The sequence below is a fragment of the Megascapheus bottae genome, chromosome X (assembly GCF_031878675.1).
Source record: "Megascapheus bottae isolate mThoBot1 chromosome X, mThoBot2.hap1, whole genome shotgun sequence".
Taxonomy (NCBI): domain Eukaryota; kingdom Metazoa; phylum Chordata; class Mammalia; order Rodentia; family Geomyidae; genus Megascapheus; species Megascapheus bottae.
In genome coordinates, this window is record NC_143547.1 from 47,698,764 (window position 1) to 47,716,866 (window position 18,103).

General features: G+C 39.4%; 1 protein-coding gene across 2 annotated transcripts in view; it reads left to right on the forward strand.

Annotated features, from left to right (window-relative positions):
- Positions 1 to 18,103, forward strand: part of Zdhhc15 (zDHHC palmitoyltransferase 15) — a 99,721-nt gene that overhangs the window by 76,068 nt on the left and 5,550 nt on the right. For both annotated transcript variants that reach the window (XM_090327025.1, XM_090327027.1), the window contains one exon: positions 10,617 to 10,695. In XM_090327025.1, the coding sequence (XP_090183151.1) occupies positions 10,617 to 10,663 (47 nt within the window). In that variant the 3' untranslated portion in view covers positions 10,664 to 10,695. The remainder of the gene's footprint in view (positions 1 to 10,616; positions 10,696 to 18,103) is intronic.

Consider the following 18,103-nt stretch of genomic DNA (forward strand, 5'->3'; position numbering starts at 1 on the left):
TTTTTTCATTCTCAGTTAGGTTTTAAATTATTACTTTTTGTGGGATCAAGGAAGGCCAGAGTCTCTTACTCTACTATCTGGTTAATGGCACCTAGAAGTATTTCTTTCATCTACATCTGTAATTGAATATTGATATTAACTGGCTCTAGAGATGTCCTTACTGAGAAATAATTTAGTATAAATAGGAATACGACCCACTTGTGAAGAAACTTTACTCTGAAGACCTTACCAAGAAGGCATAAGAGATTTGTTTTTACATTGACTGCAATAAGCTACTTCAAATAAGCTGCAGTCCTCATCTCAGGTCCTGCCACAGAGAAGTCTGAATTGAACTGTGTAACAAGGTATATTATGATTGGCCAGACAACATCTTCTTTAACACTTCCCCCTATGAGGTTGCTATCTTAGGTGTGGTTTTGCCTAGGCTCCCAGGAATCAAGTTACTTGAGCCTTTAGGGATGGTCTCATGAGACTTCTTAAGAGTATAGGGGCTGAGAATGTGACTTAGTGGTAGAGTGCTTGCCTAGCATGCATGAAGCCCTGGGTTCAATTCCTCAGTACCACATACACAGAAAAAGCCAGAAGTGGTGCTATAGCTCAAGTGGTAGAGTGCTACCTTGAGCAAAAAGCAGCTCAGAGACAGTGCCCAGGTCCTGAATTCAAGCCCCATGGCTGGCAAAAAAAATTAGTCTTGCTGGGTACTGGTGGTACACATCTGCAACCTAGCAATGCAAAAGATTGAGATCTGAGAATCATAACAGCTCAAAGCCAAGCCCAGTAGGAAAATCTGTGTGACTCTTATCTCTAATTACTCACAAAAAGCCAAAAGTGGAGCTGTGGCTCAAGTTGTAGAACACCAACCTTGAGCAAAAAAAAAAAATCCTAAGATGGGGCCAGGAGTTTGGCCTAGTGGTAGAGTGCTTGCCTAGCTTGAAGACCAGGGTTGGATTCCTTGGTACCACATACACAGAAAAAGCCAGAAGTGGTGCTATGGCTGAAGTGGTAGAACACTAGCCTTGAGAAAGCTCAAGGAAAGTGCTCAGGCCCTGAGTTTAGTCCCCAGGACTAAAAAAAAAAATGCTAGGAGACAGCATTCAGGCCCCATGTTCTAACCCTGGTAACTTGCACAAAAAGGAAAAAAAAAAGAGTGTTGGCTTAACTCTAAAACAGAACTTTCTAGATAAAAGTTTTCCCAGAGTTTACAGGAACTTCTCCAACTCTTTTATTTTCTAGGATAAACCTAAACTCACAATAATTACCTTTTAAATCATTCCTTTACCTTTACCTGGACACACAAATTCAAGTTTTCATAAAAGATTATTAAAAATAGTTGGGAAGCTGAACTCAAATGTGGTTTTGACATTAATATCAAAGTTAAAATTATTCTATTAAATAATTATAGGACCTCCAGCCACTAGATTTAGCTCCTATATTTTCTAGAAAAGAAGTTGAAGCCAGATCATTTTCTCTTTTGTTCACATAGCTCTTCTATCAGCCTCATTTGAGGATCCAATTGAGAGCTCCAGGTCAGGAACAAACCCTCGGGTACCTGATAATTATGCACAGCCTACTCTAGATGTTCTGTGTAATGTACTAAGTATGACAAGAAAAATATTTCAAAAGAATCTGGTGATAAAAGAACTGAGATTCTCTTAACTAGCACAAACTACTTTTAACTCCAACTGAGACTTGAAATGAACTCTGGAATTTCTTTTGATAATTTTTAATAGAGGATATCCCAGAGGGGAGGTATTTTTAACAAGTTAAAAAAAAACAGTATGCATGCATGAGAATATCACAATGAAACCCCTCCATATTACAAATATATCTTACCTCAAAAAACTGTTAAAAACATCTCTATAATAAAAAATAAAATGTGCTTGAAATTTTTTAATAGAACATTCTGGTGTTAATAATCTCTAGCACTTCAAGTACTTAATGTCCTTCATGTCAAATGCTGAATAATTATCTTTTTAAAAATATTGATTTATTTGTCCCCTAGTATGTGATATTTTATACTTAGGCCAGTTTCTTATTCCTTTATTTGGACAAAATGTTCTTTATATGATACTTATTACTATTCAAGTTTATAGGAGGTTTCTTTTCTTTTCTTCTTTCTTTTTCTTTTTTGCTGGTACCAGGGCCTCAACTCAGAGCCTAGGTGCTACCCTTAGTTCTTTTGCTCAAAATTAGCACTCTACCACTTGAGACACACTTCTACTTCTGGCTTTTTCATGATTAATTGGAGATAACAATCTCACTGAATTTTTCTTCCAGGGCTTACTTTGAACCTCCATCCTCAGGTCTCAGCCTCCTGAATAGCGAGTATTACAGGTGTGATCCACCATTGCTCAACTCTGATTTATTTTTAATCTGGTAGTTTCTGTTGCCATGATAATTTTGCTGTTAGAAAGATTAATAGAAGAAATTAGCTAGTATTTATGGAGAGCATACTATAGTTTGGACACTTGGCCCATAATGGGAATTGAAACAGTACAGTCTTAGAACTAATAGAGGCTTACATGAAAAACATACATGGAAAGTTGTCCAACTTAACATGATACAAGCTATGTGTAATTAGGCTAATTCAGTGGGTAAACTGGTATCACGTAGTGTGACCTTTGATATAAGACTGAACTTTATTTGGTGGATGGTCAAAAGCTAGTGGAGGGTTTTTTTCAGCACAGAAAAGAATAGAAAAATGTTGTTTTGGGATGATGATGAAACGATATATTTATCAAGGCACATTTTTGCCATATGGCAGAGGTGGCTGTAATCCTTGGACCTTGAAAGGAAATTGATAAAAGCCCTTGTCTTCATCACAACTCATACTCTCCAAGTACATCCTGTGTACGAGAGCTGTGGTTCTGAGATAAGAGGCCTTTCACATCAAGAGCTTCATTGTTAGAAGATACTTCTCTGTGTGAAGTTCTGTGCAATCATCTTCCAGTCAAAGAAAGCCATTGAATCTGGCTTGAAGCAAACATTACTTTATCACTCAGTGCTTCAGACTTAGCCAAACCTGAATGAGTATGTCTGAGGAGCATTCAACACTGCCACAGGATTTTGACCAGGTCTTACATTAAATTCATGATTTCTACCCAAAATAATACTTCTTTAGGGGCACAGAATTGTCCTTGTTTTCCCACTGGATAGTGTTAATGGGTGGAGACAATTTAGTTTTTTGTTTGTTTGTTTGTTTTGCTAGTCCCGGGGTTTGAGCTCAGGGCCTGGGCACTTTATCTGAGCTGCTTTTGCTCAAGGCTAGAGGTCTACCCCTTGAGCCACAGCACCACTTCTGGCTTTTTCTGTGTATGTGGTACTGAGGAATTGAACCCAGGGCTTCATGCATGCTAGGCAAGCACTATACCACTAAGCCACACTCCAGGCCTTTGTCAGTCAATTCTTTACCAGCTTTCCACAAAGGAATTCAAGATGCATTGCCCTATTCTAGAGCCTTCCAAACTGGTCTTCCCATGAGCCATATCTTTATGATTAGACATTTGTGGATCGTTTCAGTAGGTTATTGTCTGTCTGATAAGACATACACGTGAAGAGGTGTGCAACAAAACACAATGCAGGATATGTTACTTACCACATAAATACAACTATGAAGTTGTTGCAATGTGATCACAAAGAAAAGAGTCCTGTAGACGGAGCTACTCAGAAGAGGCTTCAGAGAGTAGGTAGGATTTGGACTTCAAAGATTAGATAGAACTTGGATGGGTGGCAAGAGGAAGAAGACATGAGGTATAAAGGAAGTCACAGGCATCATTTGTGAGACCCTGAGCTGAGGGGGGAAGACAGGAAGAATGTTCCCTAGCTCCAATAAAGAGTTTGGGCAATGGAGGACTGCATGTGAAAAATCTATGAAATCAGAACATATGGATTTTCTTATTCTATTCAACCCTAGTAAAATACAGTTGTACAGCTGAATGCTTGTGGCTCACTTAGGAGGCTGAGATCTGAAGGTCATGGTTTGAAGCCAATCTGGGAAAGAAAGTCCATGAAATTCTTATCTTCAATTAACCAGCAAAAAGCTGGAAGTGGAGATGTAGCTCAAGTGGTCAAGTGGTAGAGTGCTAGCTGTGAGAGAAAAAAAAAAAGCTCAGAGACAACACCCAGACCCTGAGCTCAAGCCCAGGGACCAGCACAAGAAAACAAAAAGAAAGTCGCATGTGGAAAGAGATGATTCCAAGGGCACAGCTAACATTTGTTGAATACCTGTTATGTGCCTGGCTATTTACAGACTTTGTTACCCTCAGTATTCAGACTGACTACATCTGCCCTGGCACAAAAGTCCGTGAAACACTTATCTCCAATTAACCACCAGGAAACCAGAAGTGGTGCTGTGGCTCAATGTGGTAGAACACTAGCCTTGAGCTCAAGAGCTCAGGGATAGCACCCAGGCCCAGAGTTCAAGACCCCCAACTGAGAGAGAGAGAGAGAGAGAGAGAGAGAGAGAGAGAGAGAGAGAGAGAGAGAGAGAGAGAGAGAGAGAGAGAGAGAGAGAGAGAGAGAGAGAGAGATTCAGAGAACCTGACAGTTACACAGCTGTGTAAGTCATAGATCCTGGCTCCAAAGTCCAAACCCTGGACTACTGCGTACCCAGGTTCTCTCCTTTTCTCTTTCCTATCTGGTGTGTATACCTCCTTAAGGTCTCATTTGAAAGAGCATCAATCCAGGGTCTGTGCTTTGTTCACCAAAAAGAAGGGAGGGAAAATCTGGAGAGCTCCTACATGGCATGGGAAGCACTTCTCAAGTCTGCCACTAGTTACTACATGTGACTCTCTGACATCTTCTTTTCTCTAAACCTCAGGTTCAATTCCATGATGTCTAGCCTAACTTTACCTCCATGTGTGAGGTTAGCCCATCTGGCACTGAGGAGTGAGAAGTCAAATGGTTTAACCACAACCAAGCCCCCACACACACGTTTAAATGCTACAAAATGTACAAAAATTTACTATAAACATAGGTTTAGTGAATTGCCACATTTTGAAACAAATTTATTTATTCATGAATTCTCTCTATCACCTGGACCTAGCATTTTGGCCACTGCCATTTGCTTTTGTTCAAAAGTAAAACCTCAAGATCATCCTTGAAAATATCAAACATGGGGCTGGGAAGGTGGCTTAGTGGTAGGGTTCTTATCTAGCATGCATGAAGCCCTGGGTTCAATTCCTTATTACCACATACACAGAAAAAGCTAGAAGTGGCACTGTGGCTCAGGTGGTAGAGTGATAGCCTTTAGCAAAAAGCAACTCAGGGACAGTACTCAGGCCCTGGGTTCAAGCTCAGGACTGGCAAAAAAAAGAAAGAAATAAAACATCAAATAGTAGGTTAGGGGAATGACTACTTCTTTGAGTAGCTAGACATTGACAAGTGACTTTCTGCCCATATTTCCATAGACTTAGCACAGTAATATCCTGCTTTTCCTATGTTATCCAACCCTGAACTCCAAATTAGTTTAATTCAGACAGCGCTTCCTGAGAGAATTCTTCAAACACAATATTGTGGAGGTATATAAGGATAAATGAAAGGCCTCTATCCTTAAGGAATTTACAATTGCAGGGGAAAATGGGAAGAGTACAGAATTCTAGCACATTGTCATACCTGATGGAGGCTTACTTTTGTGCTGAGCACTATGTCATATCCATAGTAAATGCATATCCTAACCTTCACACTGAGTATATGAACAAATGAGGGGAAAGTGTAAATATTACACTAGGGAGGGTGTGAGAAAGAGTCAGATGCTGTTAAGATGAGAAGCCTCAGGATAGGTTCTAGAAAAAAAGAAATAGCATCTAATGTGTATATTATTTTATATACATAGGAAGAGGCACTTAGGAAGTGTACCTTTGTGTTTCTCTTCTGAGTATCTTCTTTTAGTCTCACTGTGTGTGAGAGAAACAAGAGGCCTCATCCCCTCTCTCTAAGTTTTTTGATGATTCTGTCTTCTTTACCTATGTATGGAGTATTCACATGTATATGTTCTGGAGGGTTGGGGGAAAGATACAGAACTTGAGGGGAAAAGAGTGAAAAGGTGCAGCGGTGGAGTGCAATGGACACTGATGAATGTGAACGATACCACTCGTGGGTAGAGATGGGAGAAAGGGACTGGAAGAGAGTGAGGGAACTGAAGACATTGTGATAAAGCCAATGTCCTCATTACCCGACTCATATAATTATAATCCTTCTGTATATCACCTTTATAATAACAATAAAGTAAATCAATTTAAAAAAGAATGAAATAGTATCCAGACAAGAGGTACAATATGAATGCTGAAAGAGAACTAAAGCAGGTCATCCATTCTGTAGTACTTTTTTTTCTTTTTTCTTTCTTTCTTTCTTTCTTTCTTTCTTTCTTTCTTTCTTTTTTTTTTTTTTGGTGGGTCATGGGGCTTAAACTCTGGACCTAGGTGCTGTCTCCGAGCTCAAAGCTCAAAGCTCTTGCTCTACCACTTGAACCACAGCACCATTTCCAGGCCATCCATTCTGAAGCACAGAATAAAAGGTAAAATATGACCAGATGATAGAGGGCTTTATTGACATGATATAGTAGGAAATAACTATTAATATCATGCTCTTGAGATGATGTTTATCTGCCAAAAGATAAATTTTAGGAAGATTAATTGTGTACTGATATGTAGGAATGAATTAAAGTTTGGAGACACAAGAACTCAGAACAGCAGCAAGCAAGCTGGACATGTGTCACGTTGGCTTCATGGGTGATGGTAACGTGAGACATTTTTTATTAATTGGATATAATCCTCACTACAGAGATAGAGTCCATTTGCATAGATAAGACAGCTAAAAATGCAAGAAAAAGGGAGGAAATAGTCAAAGGAGAGAGCCAAACTATGTAAAGGAAATAAAATATAAAATCTGAAATGCTCTATTATATAGATCGATATGTATCTATGACATACAAACTCTCAGCTTAACTTTAATTTTGTTCTTCAATTTATGTGCCAGTGATTGCATATAGAGATTCCATTCTTGAATCCTTGTGTGTCAAACTTGACATTTGAAATATGTAAAAAAAATCAGTGTTAATAAAATCTTTTAATAAAAGAATCTGAAATGATGTAGTGTTGAAATTCATTCATGTGGACCAAGAAATGAATGGTGAAAGAGGAAGTCAGAGGCCAAGGACAGAATCTTAGAAAACATCTTAGAAAACATCAGGGGAGAATATTCAAAAATCCTGTGTATGAGAAAGTATCGCCCTATTATACAGAGGGGAAAGCTGAGGCTGGGTGACTTGCATAAGATCATAAAGCATTCACAACTCAAACTCGAACCCAGGACTTTGTGCATCTTAGGCAAGCACTCTACCACTAGGCTAAACTCCCAGCCCCTGCCAGTCACTTCTTATAGTATCAAGGATTTATGTGGGAACCTAGAATTTTATTTTATTTTTTTTCTTTTTTTTTCTGCCAGTCCTGGGCTTGAGCTCAGGGCCTAAGCACTGTCCTTGGACTTTCTCAAGGCTAGAGCTCTAGCTCTTGAGCCTCAGCACCACTTCTGGCTTTTTTTATATATATATATATATATATATGGTGCCAAGGAATCGAACCCGGGTCTTCGTGCATGCTAGGCAAACACTCTACCACTAGGCCAAACTCCCGGCCCGGAACCTAGAATTTTAAAGGAAAGGAGATCTTGGACAAGAAAACCAGAGCTGAACCAGTACAAACTAGGACTAAAATGATACTACTTTTTATTCAAGTACACGTCTATTGAATAATGATTTTATTGCCTGCGCCTACTACATGGGCAGGAAGAGCAGGTGGCTGGTGGATGGCAGGGGGGTGTGAGGGGAGTTGGTATAGGTACAGATGGTAGAATTGATTGCCTACATTCTGCATTTATCTGCTATGCAGAGCTTGCTATTTTGGAACTGTTTGCATTTTCCAGGTCTTCCTCATCAGGCGAGCTACGTGTATACTTTACCTTCCTCTCACTCAGAAAGTGAGAATATGAAGGAAGTGGATAATCAAGTGTTTCATCTCAGGCATCATGTCTGCAAGAGAATTATTTTACTTGGTTGGTGAAGGAGTTCTGTGCCACAAAAAGCAGATGAATCACAGCGAGAAAAAGTAAAAGCAATCCACTTAACAGCATCCTAACTATCAGCTTCTAGAAAGGTTTGCTGTCAAACCACACCTAGAAAATTTTGACAGAGCTCACTCCAGCAAGGAGTGAGCATCCAAAAGATTTAGCATTACTTCTCTGGAGCAACAAGGCAAGAAATCTGTTGCATTTTCAGACTTATCTTTCCCTTGGCTCATGCCTTCTTGGAAGGATTGCTAGATAGGTGAGATAGATATGCTATGTCCTTAAGCACCTGCTGTCTTTTTCTCTTTGTATGACCAACATGAGTTATTCTCTGTTCCTCCCCTGCTGAGAGCTGATTTTTCTATTGTCTCTCCCCCCTCGTTATGACTGATTTCATTTCAAAGTTAATGGCAAGAATACCCTAAGGCTGGAATTCTGTAGAAAACAAAAAATGTGGTGTCTGTCAGAGGGTCATAATTCCAAAAGACATGTTCAAAACCACTTCTGCTCTTCCACTATTCCTGGAAGAGTGCAGCTGTGTGTCTGAAACTTGCCTGATTAATTAACTCAGTGACATGAGGATTTGGTACCCTGGTGTGGTGAAGGTCACCTACTCTGGCTGGTTGACTTCAGGCTTTAGAGACGCACATCTAGGAGTACTCTGAATAGCACCGTAACTTCATAGAAGAAAGTGACAGAAACTGGAGGAAATGACCACTGTCAATTTTCTTATCTCAAAGTGCCAAGTACATCATTGTGCTGACAGAATAATGGGAGTAGTTATTTGTACATTATGCAAGCTCATTTGCAGTGCACTTTGTTCTTCCAAAAACCTGGAGGTTAGAAACAAAAAACATTTGTACCAGAAATGATGCTGCTTGTTAATTCCGAAGTCTCTTATTTTCTAATCTCCTCATTCCTTTTTAGAAACATAGCAACATCAAAAGTACTGTAATAGCTTTCAATTATGTCCCGTGAAATAATAGCAAGACAAGGTAATTTTTGTGAGTAGCAAGACCCAAAGCATTCCATTAAAGTCAGAAGATGTTGAGTTGTCATCACAGCTATTTAAGTCAAATACTAGCCAATAGTATGGACCACAAAGTGTTGATAAATAGAATCATCTTGGTTCATACTATAGAAGGCATATTGTTCTTGAAATGTAAATGGCTGGGCTGTTTCTAAATGCTTCTACGTACACACCAGTTCTAGAGTTGTATAGATAGCTGAGGCTTGGAAGCATTAGATGAGAAAGAGAAATCCCATTGAATAAACAGTCACCCACTTAAGGTACAGGAACTTCTGAGCACCATCTTAATATGTCTTGTATTACTGTAACAAATGACCGGAGGTAGGCACTTTATAAAGCCAATAGGTTGATTTGACGCACAGTTCTAATGGCTATCAGGCCAAAATGGCATGGTGCCAGTGTCATAACAAAAGCCCCCTGGCATGGAAAGGATATAGAAAGACAAATGGTCACATTATAAGGGGTCAATCACATAGAATTGCCTTGCTTTGTAATAGTGTGCTTGTAGAACCAGTATTAACCTGTACTCATGGTACATACCTATAATCCTAACTACTCAGGAGGCTGAGATCTGAGGGTTGTGATTCAAAGCCAGTAGGAAATGTTAGACTCTTTTTTTTTTGCCAGTCCTGGGCTTGAGCTCAGGGCCTGAGCACTGTCCTTGGACTTTCTCAAGGCTAGAGCTCTACCACTTGAGCCTCAGCACCACTTCCAGCTTTTTTCTATGCATGTGGTACCGAGGAATCGAACCCGGGTCTTCATGCATGTGAGGCAAGCACTTTAACCACTAGGCCAAACTCCCGGCCCCTGTTATGAGACTCTTATCTCCAATTAACCAACAAAAAGTCAAAAAAAGGAGCTGTGGCTCAAGTAATAGAGTGGTGAAACCCGTGAGCAAATAAGCTCAGAGACAGTGCTCAAGCCCTGACTTTAAGCCCCAGTACTGGCAAGAAAGGAAGGAGGGGGGGGAGGGAAGGAGGAAGAAAGAAAGAAAAGAAAGAAGAAAGAAAAGAAAGGTGGGATGAAGGGAGGAAAAGAGGGAGGAAGGAGGGAGGGAAGGAAGAGAGGGGGAGGGAGAGAAAGAAAGAAAAGAAAGGAGGGATGAAGGGAGGAAAAGAAGGAAGGGAGGGAGGGAGGGAGGAAAAAGAGAGCATCAAGCTAACCAGCATTTCACAAGAATCACTTTATTGGAAGTGGAGCCTGTGGCTCAAGCGGAGAGATCTAGCCTTGAGCACAAAAGCTCAGGGGTCGTGCCCAGGCCCAGAGGTCAAGCTTCAGGACTAGCAGAAAAAAAGTAAAAGATAAAAGAACCAAAAATAAAAATAAAAAAGAACTACATTATACCTTTTTGAGGGCAAAACCCTCAGTGATCTAACTACCTTCCCCCTAGGCCCCACCTCTTAAAGTTTCTGCCACCTCAAATACCATCACATAAAGGACCAACCTTTCAGCATATGAACCTTCAAGCAACACATTCAAACCATACCCAAGCCATAGCAATCACCTTCATTGCTCAATCTTACAGATTATCCAGAAGTCTCCTCATCGCTGGCTGTGGAAACAGAAACGTAGCAGTTTTCATATTCCCTGCATCTCTCAGACAGGTCAGTATTCTGAAGGTTTGTTCAGTGCCTTGTAGACTGCTAAGAAGAAGCATGGGGGAAGGGGATGACCATAACAATGTATTAAATTCTTCACTGTTATTGCACACATAAGCAGAAGTTCTATACATAATTTTTGTGTGCAACGTGCTGAAAAAGATGCCTTTATTCCTTACAAATTCACACTTACATCATTTGTGCTGAAGGATCTCAGGGAAGCCCCAAAGAGCCAAACATTCCGTTCAGGTTATTTACTTTCATATTGTGAATTATAAACCTTGTCATGGTGCATTCCAGGTCTCAGAAATGATCTAGATTACGAATAATTCTTTTCGCCTGACTCCATTATATCTGTAATAGCCTACTTTTAGCCACTAACAGGCAAAAAGCACCCTTCCTACACTCCAACCTTCCTGAATTGCTAATTTATAATCAGTGGCAAGTAATTCTACACATAGATTCTCTCTGACCTAGTGAGCAGCCAAACTGCCTTCTCTTTTCAATATACAGAAGTAAACAAACTCAGTGACATTCTATATTAAAAGAAATTTTTGTTGTTGTTATAGAAATAGCATGGGGCTCAAAGCTCTGATCTGAAAAGGCTTCTAATTCTTTTCCAGTGACAATAATAACAATTATCAGGCAGCCTTTGAATCTGTTTGTGGGTTCTCAGGTCTTCAATTCTTTCCTTTACTGCTCTGCACTGTATACAAGTATAAATAATGCGTAAGTCTGCGTGTGTATGGCAGCCATCTTGTACTATGCTTCATGTGTGGTATATCATGACTCCTTTCAGCAACTCTGTGAAATGTATTTTTCTATTCCCATTTTACTTATGAGAAAATTAAAGTACAGAGAGGTGTCATGCCACTTACCCATGGTTTCACAGCTGGTTACTGTCAACCCAGAACTGTCTGACTTCAAAATCATGGAATTTCCACTGAGGAATTACTTTGAAAAAAAAACTGTCTTGGCCAGGTGCTAGTGTCTCATGCCTGTAATCCTAGCTACTCAATAGGCTGAGATCTGAGAATTGTGGTTTGAAGCCATCCCAGGCAGAAAAGTCTGTGAGACAATTAACCACCAAAAACTTTGGGAGTGGAGCTGTGGCTCAAGTGGTAGACTATAGCCTTCAGAAGAAAAAGCTATGGGAGCCAGGCGCACTGGCTCATGCCTGTAATCCTAGCTACTCAAGGGGCTGAGATCTGAAGATCAAGGTTCAAAGTCAGCCCAGACACAAAAGGACCTGAGACTCTTATCTCCACTTAACCTCTAGAAAAAGGGAAGTGGGGCTTGGCTCAAGGGTAGGGTGGTAGCCTAGAGTTGAAGAGCTCAGGGACAACGTACAGGCTGAGTTCAAGCCCCATGACCCACAAAAAAAAGCTATGGGACAATGCTCAGGCCTCAAGTAATGGTACTAGTGCGTGTGTGCGCGCGCACACACACACACACACACACACACACACACACACACACACCCTTATCTTAAGCTAAATCTCTATAGCTTCCTGTAATCATTGGTCTAAAGGAAAGAAAAACAAAGTCTCATTTCTTATCTAAAATCTTGATGAATGTTTAATATGTAGGTAAGCAAACAACATGTATGCTAGTGATATGTAGAATTCAATCATTTATGGTGCTCACCTTTCTTATTTATTTTTTAGCATCTTGCTAAGGGTATTCCACAAAACACTAGTATTTTGACATGCTAACAGATATTAAAGGGAAAAAAAAACGTCTGGTGAATAAAATTGAAAGGAAAACCTTTACAAAGAATTGGAACATTGTCCTTTATGTAGGAATTATGAAGGCTTTCAATGTGCTACTGAGTTTTGTGGCTCATCAAGTGTAGATTGTAATAGCCCTTTGACAGGATCTGACATTAGATTCTTCAAACACATCACAGGGCTTTGCCCTTTACTACAGTACTTCTTAGAATTGCTCTTAATATGCTAAGGAATACTATGAACCCTCCAAAGCAGAAATTATTTCCAAAATTTGTATGACCATGAGCCCCCCCCACCTTTTTAAAAAAACTTGAAGGTTGAAGCATGAAATACATTTTATATACTCTCTGGATGAGCCAAAATGCCTTTATAGAATGTCTTTTTCAGGACACACTGTCCAAATAAATTAGCTGATTAGTTTTGTGGGAACAATGAAGTCATGCCTGGAAACACAAGAGGGAAGAATAGGAGAAATATTTTAAGACATATCAAGACATAAAGACTTTTAATGTATATCACTACAGTGATAAATATAAAATCTCCAAAGTGAAAGCAACTTGAATATATATCGATAGACTACTTGCATACATTATACATGTCTAAACTATTTGATATTTTATACATATTTTCCCTTGAAAGTGTTTTTTTAATTAAAAAGGATGGAGGATAAAATGAATACCCATATAGATTTTTTTGTTCTTACATTATTCTTGCTTTCAGACATGTAGTTTTGGAATCCTTGTATGTTTATAACTTATAATTAGCAAATGCTAACTTTTTTCATTTTGACTCAAATTTTTGTATATAAAAAGAAATTATTTCCATAATTTTTACACAAAATGCTGATTCTAAATGATATTTTCTTCAAAATGAAAAAGCAAAGTTGTAAAATAAAATAAAAACATTTGCAAGATATACAGCATGCAAAATTTAACATCCTTAATTTAGGAAGCCCTTGCAAATCAGTGAGCCAAAGAAAAACACAGCAGCTAGAAAATGGGCAAAAGATGTGGAAACACAAGAGATAAAATTAAATTAAAATGAAGAGTAAACATGAAATTGTTCAACTTCACTGAAAAGAAATACAAATTAAAATAATGTAAAATAGCAACTTTTGTTTATTAAATCAGCCAATTTTTATAAATTACAGTAGTTAGTGTTGGCAACGGCATATTGAAATATTTTTATGCATTGCTGATAAAAGTTTAAATTCATGCATCATTTTTAGAGCAATTTGTAACATGTAAAAACCTTAAAATGTTCCTACAAGATTACCTGGTAACTAATTCCACTTGAGGAATGTATTGTTATGAAACAGAGAACTATAGAACCATTCTATCAGTTTATTAGACTATCATAAAATCTAAACCCAAACTAAATATCTAGCAACAAGAGATTGGGGAAGTAGATTACTATATAATTGTGATTAAATATTGCATAACCATGAAATTTATGTTGAAGAATAATAATATGTGAAAAGACTATGAATGCAATTTGATTTCTTTGTGGTGCCAGAGATTGAACCCAGAATCCCTTACATTCCATCCGTTCAACTATATTCTGCTCAATAACCAATCCACCCCAGCCCTAAATTTGAAAGTACATTTATTGAGATACAATTCACACATTCTCTCATTTGATCACAATGTGGGTTTTTATTTTAGTATATTCACAGATCTGTGCAGCTAAAGCTAAAATCAATTATAGAACTTTTTTATCCTCCACAAAAGAATCTTCATATATGTATATATATATATATATATATTTATAGACAGACAGACAGATGGATAATTTCCAGCCACTCCCCATTAGTCCCATTCCTTTCCCTAGGCAATCACTAATCATTTTTTGGATTGCTTGCAGATCTATTGCTTTCTTTCTTTTTTTTCTTTTTCAGTCCTGGGCTTGAGCTCAGGGCCTGAGCCCTGTCCTTGGACTTTCTCAAGGCTAGAGCTCTACCACTTGTGCCTCAGCACCACTTCCGGCTTTTTTCTATATATGTGGTACTGAGGAATCGAACCCCGGTCTTCGTGCATGCTAGGCAAGCACTCTACCACTAGGCCAAACTCCCGGCCCATTTTGGCTTTTTTTTTTTTCTATGCCCTTGAGCTTTCTTAAGGCTAGCAATCTACCACTTGAGCCACAGTATCACTTCAGGCTTTTTCTGTGTATGTGGTACGGAGGAATCAAACCCAGGGATTTGTGGATGAAAGGCAAGCACTGTACCAATAGGCCCCATTCCTGACCCAATTGCTTTCTTTTCTTTTGGTGTTGTTTCTTTGAAACAGAGTTTCACTGTGTAGCTCAGGCTGGCCTCAAACTTGTTATCCTCCAGCCTCTACCTCCCAAGTGCCAGCATGCCCAGCTCATTAATCTATCACTGTATTTACCTATTCTTGACATTCCATGTAAATGGAATCATACATTCTATGGTCCTTGGGGAGAAAATATCTGTAAGTCAAATATCTGATGAAAGACTTGTATCCAGGATATGGAAACAATTAAAGGTGTGAATGCATATGTAGTCAAAGAAGCTATGCAAATAGTAAACGAGCACAGAAATGTTGCTAAAAATCACTGCCTATCAGGAAAATGTAAATTAAAATGATAAGTAGATTCCATTACACCCATATAAGTATGGGTAACAATTAAGAAAATCAGTTTGGCAGTTTCTTACAACGTTAAACACCTACTGATCATGAAATCCCATTATTGAATATTTCCTATAGAGAACTAAAAACCCAGGACGGGGAGTTTAGCCTAGTGGTAGAGTGCTTGCCTAGCATGCACAAAGACCCGGGCTCAATTCCTCAGTACCACATACATAGAAAAAATCCAAAAATGGTTCTGTGGCTCACGTAGTAGAGCTCTAGCCTTGAGAAAGCTCAAGGACAGTGCCCAGCCCTGAGAGAGAGACAGAGACAGAGACAGAACTAAAAACCCATGTTCATGCAAAAAATTATGTATGAATGTTCATAGCAGCTCTATGCATAACAGCCAAATTCTCGAAAACAATGGCCTTCAATCCTTCAATGAGTGAATGGATATTGCATGGCTTTCTTGGTAGGACATAAAGGAATACTATGCCTCCAGACTGAAATAGTACCAGTAGCCCAAAGCATGAGTCATACAAGGTCAGCTTGAGGAGGAAAATGAGTTTAGTAAGGTTTGCTTACAGAGCAGTGGAATACAAAGGAATACATATAGCCAGACACTCAACTTGCCATGGCTCCACCCACTGGGAGGCTGGGGGGAGGGGTCCCATTTTATATGTGTTTCTCAATTTAGAATGCCACCTAGTGTCAAAACAGTGGAACTGCTAGGTGCCTCTCACACCAGTAATCCTAGCTACTCCGGAAGCTGAGATTTGAAGATCTGTTTTGAAGATAGCCTGGGCAGGAAAGTCTATGAGACTCTTATCTCCAATTAATCACCAAACAAAAGTCAGAACTGGAACTGTGGCTCAAGTGGTAGAGTGCCAACTTTGAGCACAAAAGCTCGGGGACAGCATCCAGGACCATGAATTCAAGCCTCAGGACTGACTGGCACCAGTATATATAAATATTTATTTATATACTATATATATTGTATATAAGCATAAATAGGAGGTTCATGGTCCAGGTAAGCAGAGCAAAAACGCAAGACTATATCTCAAAAATAATAAATATATATGCATGTGATGTATGTGTGTAATAAATATTATATATATATATATCAGCAGAAGTGACTACAAATACCAGAAGGCAACTTTTAGAAAGTTCTATGTTTATTCTTACTCTGTCCTTGTCCTCAGAGATTCTGCTGGTCCTGGCAAATACTATCTAACTGTGGGAAGAATGGCTTGCTTTGCTTGGTCTAGCACATGCAATAGCTAAGTGGTGACTTCTTATACAAAAGAATTACTCTGGCTGGGATTTGAAGGACTTAGTCTCACTATACTCCAACAAATTGTACTGCTCAGCAAGAAGAAAGAATGAACTATCAATACTTAAAACAACATAGATGAATATCAGACACATTACACCAAGTTAAAAAGTATGGGCTTCGTAGTGTATGATTCCATTTGTATGACATTTTGGAAAAGTCAGAACTTGAGGGAAAAGAAGCATTGCTAGTTGCCAGAGTTACTGCGTGAGGGAAAGCTCTGCATCTTATCTGTGATGACAATTACAAGATTCGATGCAACTGTGAAGACTCGTAGAACTGTGCACCAAATCAGATTTAATTTTTACTGCATTTAAACTGTAATTAAAAAGTTAGCCCAGGAGTGGTGGCTTACACCTGTAATCTTAGCTACTCAGAAGGCTAAGACCTGAGGATTGCGGGTCAAAGCCAGCCCAGGCACTAAAGTCCCTGAGGTTCTTATCTCTAATTAACCACCAGAAAACCAGAAGTGGCACTGTTGCTCAAGGATCAGGGCGGTAGCCTTGAGCTGAAGAGCTTAGGGACAACACCCAGGCCTAGAGTTCAAGCCCCACAACTGACAAAAAAAAATAGCCCAGGGCTGGGAATGTGGCTTAGTGGTAGAATGATTGTCTAGCATGCATGAAGCCCTGGGTTCAATTCCTCAGCATCACATAAACAGAAAAGGCCAGAAGTGGCACTGTGGCACAAGTAGTAGAGCCTTGAACGCAGAGAGGCTCAGGGGCAGTCCCCCAGGCCCTGAGTTCAAGCCCCAGAACTGGCAACAACAACAACAAAATATTAACCCAGTGTGGATAGCTCACACTTATAATCCTGGCTACTCCAAAGGCTGAGATCTGACGATCAAAGTTCCAAACAGCTCAGGAAGAAAAGTCTGTGAGAGTGGCTCAAGTGGTAGAGTACCAGCCTTGATTGAAAAAATGAAGGGACAGTGCACAGGACCTGAGTTCAAGCTCCAGTACTATACAAAGGTATTAAAAAGAAAAGAATATCTCTGTCATGAGTCTCTCAATTTTTGTGTGTGCCATTACTAGGGTTTGATCTCAGGGTCTTGGATTGGTGAGGCAAACATTCTTGCCTAACCAAACCAAGTACAACCTACTTGCCTCCCTCCACCACCCAAAAAATCTCTTTGAAACAGTAATTTCCCAAACTTTATTAGAATTTTACATGAAAATGATCACCACATAAATCTATTTCTAAAGGAATCTATCTGTGTGTATATAAGTGTACATATGTGTATGTCTATATATATGCTGATAACTAGAATGTATGCATCTTCAGCCCCTAACTATCTCCTAAGGCCTAAACCTGAATGAGCTATCCAATGCCTTTTCATTTTTTTCTCTCATAAAATATCCATTTAGGGGCCGGGAGTTTGGCCTGGTGGTTAAAGTGCTTGCCTAGCATGCATGAAGACCCGGGTTCGATTCCTCGGTACCACATACATAGAAAAAAGCCAGAAGTGGTGCTGAGGCTCAAGTGGTAGAGCTCTAGCCTTGAGAAAATCCAAGGACAGTGCTCAGGCCCTGAGCTCAAGCCCAGGACTGGCAAAAAAAAATAAAAATCCATTTAATAATAGCCAGGCATAGTGGCTTGTGCTTCTAATCCTATATATTTGGGACAAGGAGATTGGGAGGATTACAGTTCAAGACCAGCCTAGACAAAAAGTACGTGAGACCCCATCTTCCTATCTTGACTAATAAAAAGCTGGGAATGGTGACATGTGACTTTCATCTCAGCTATGTGGCAAAAATAGG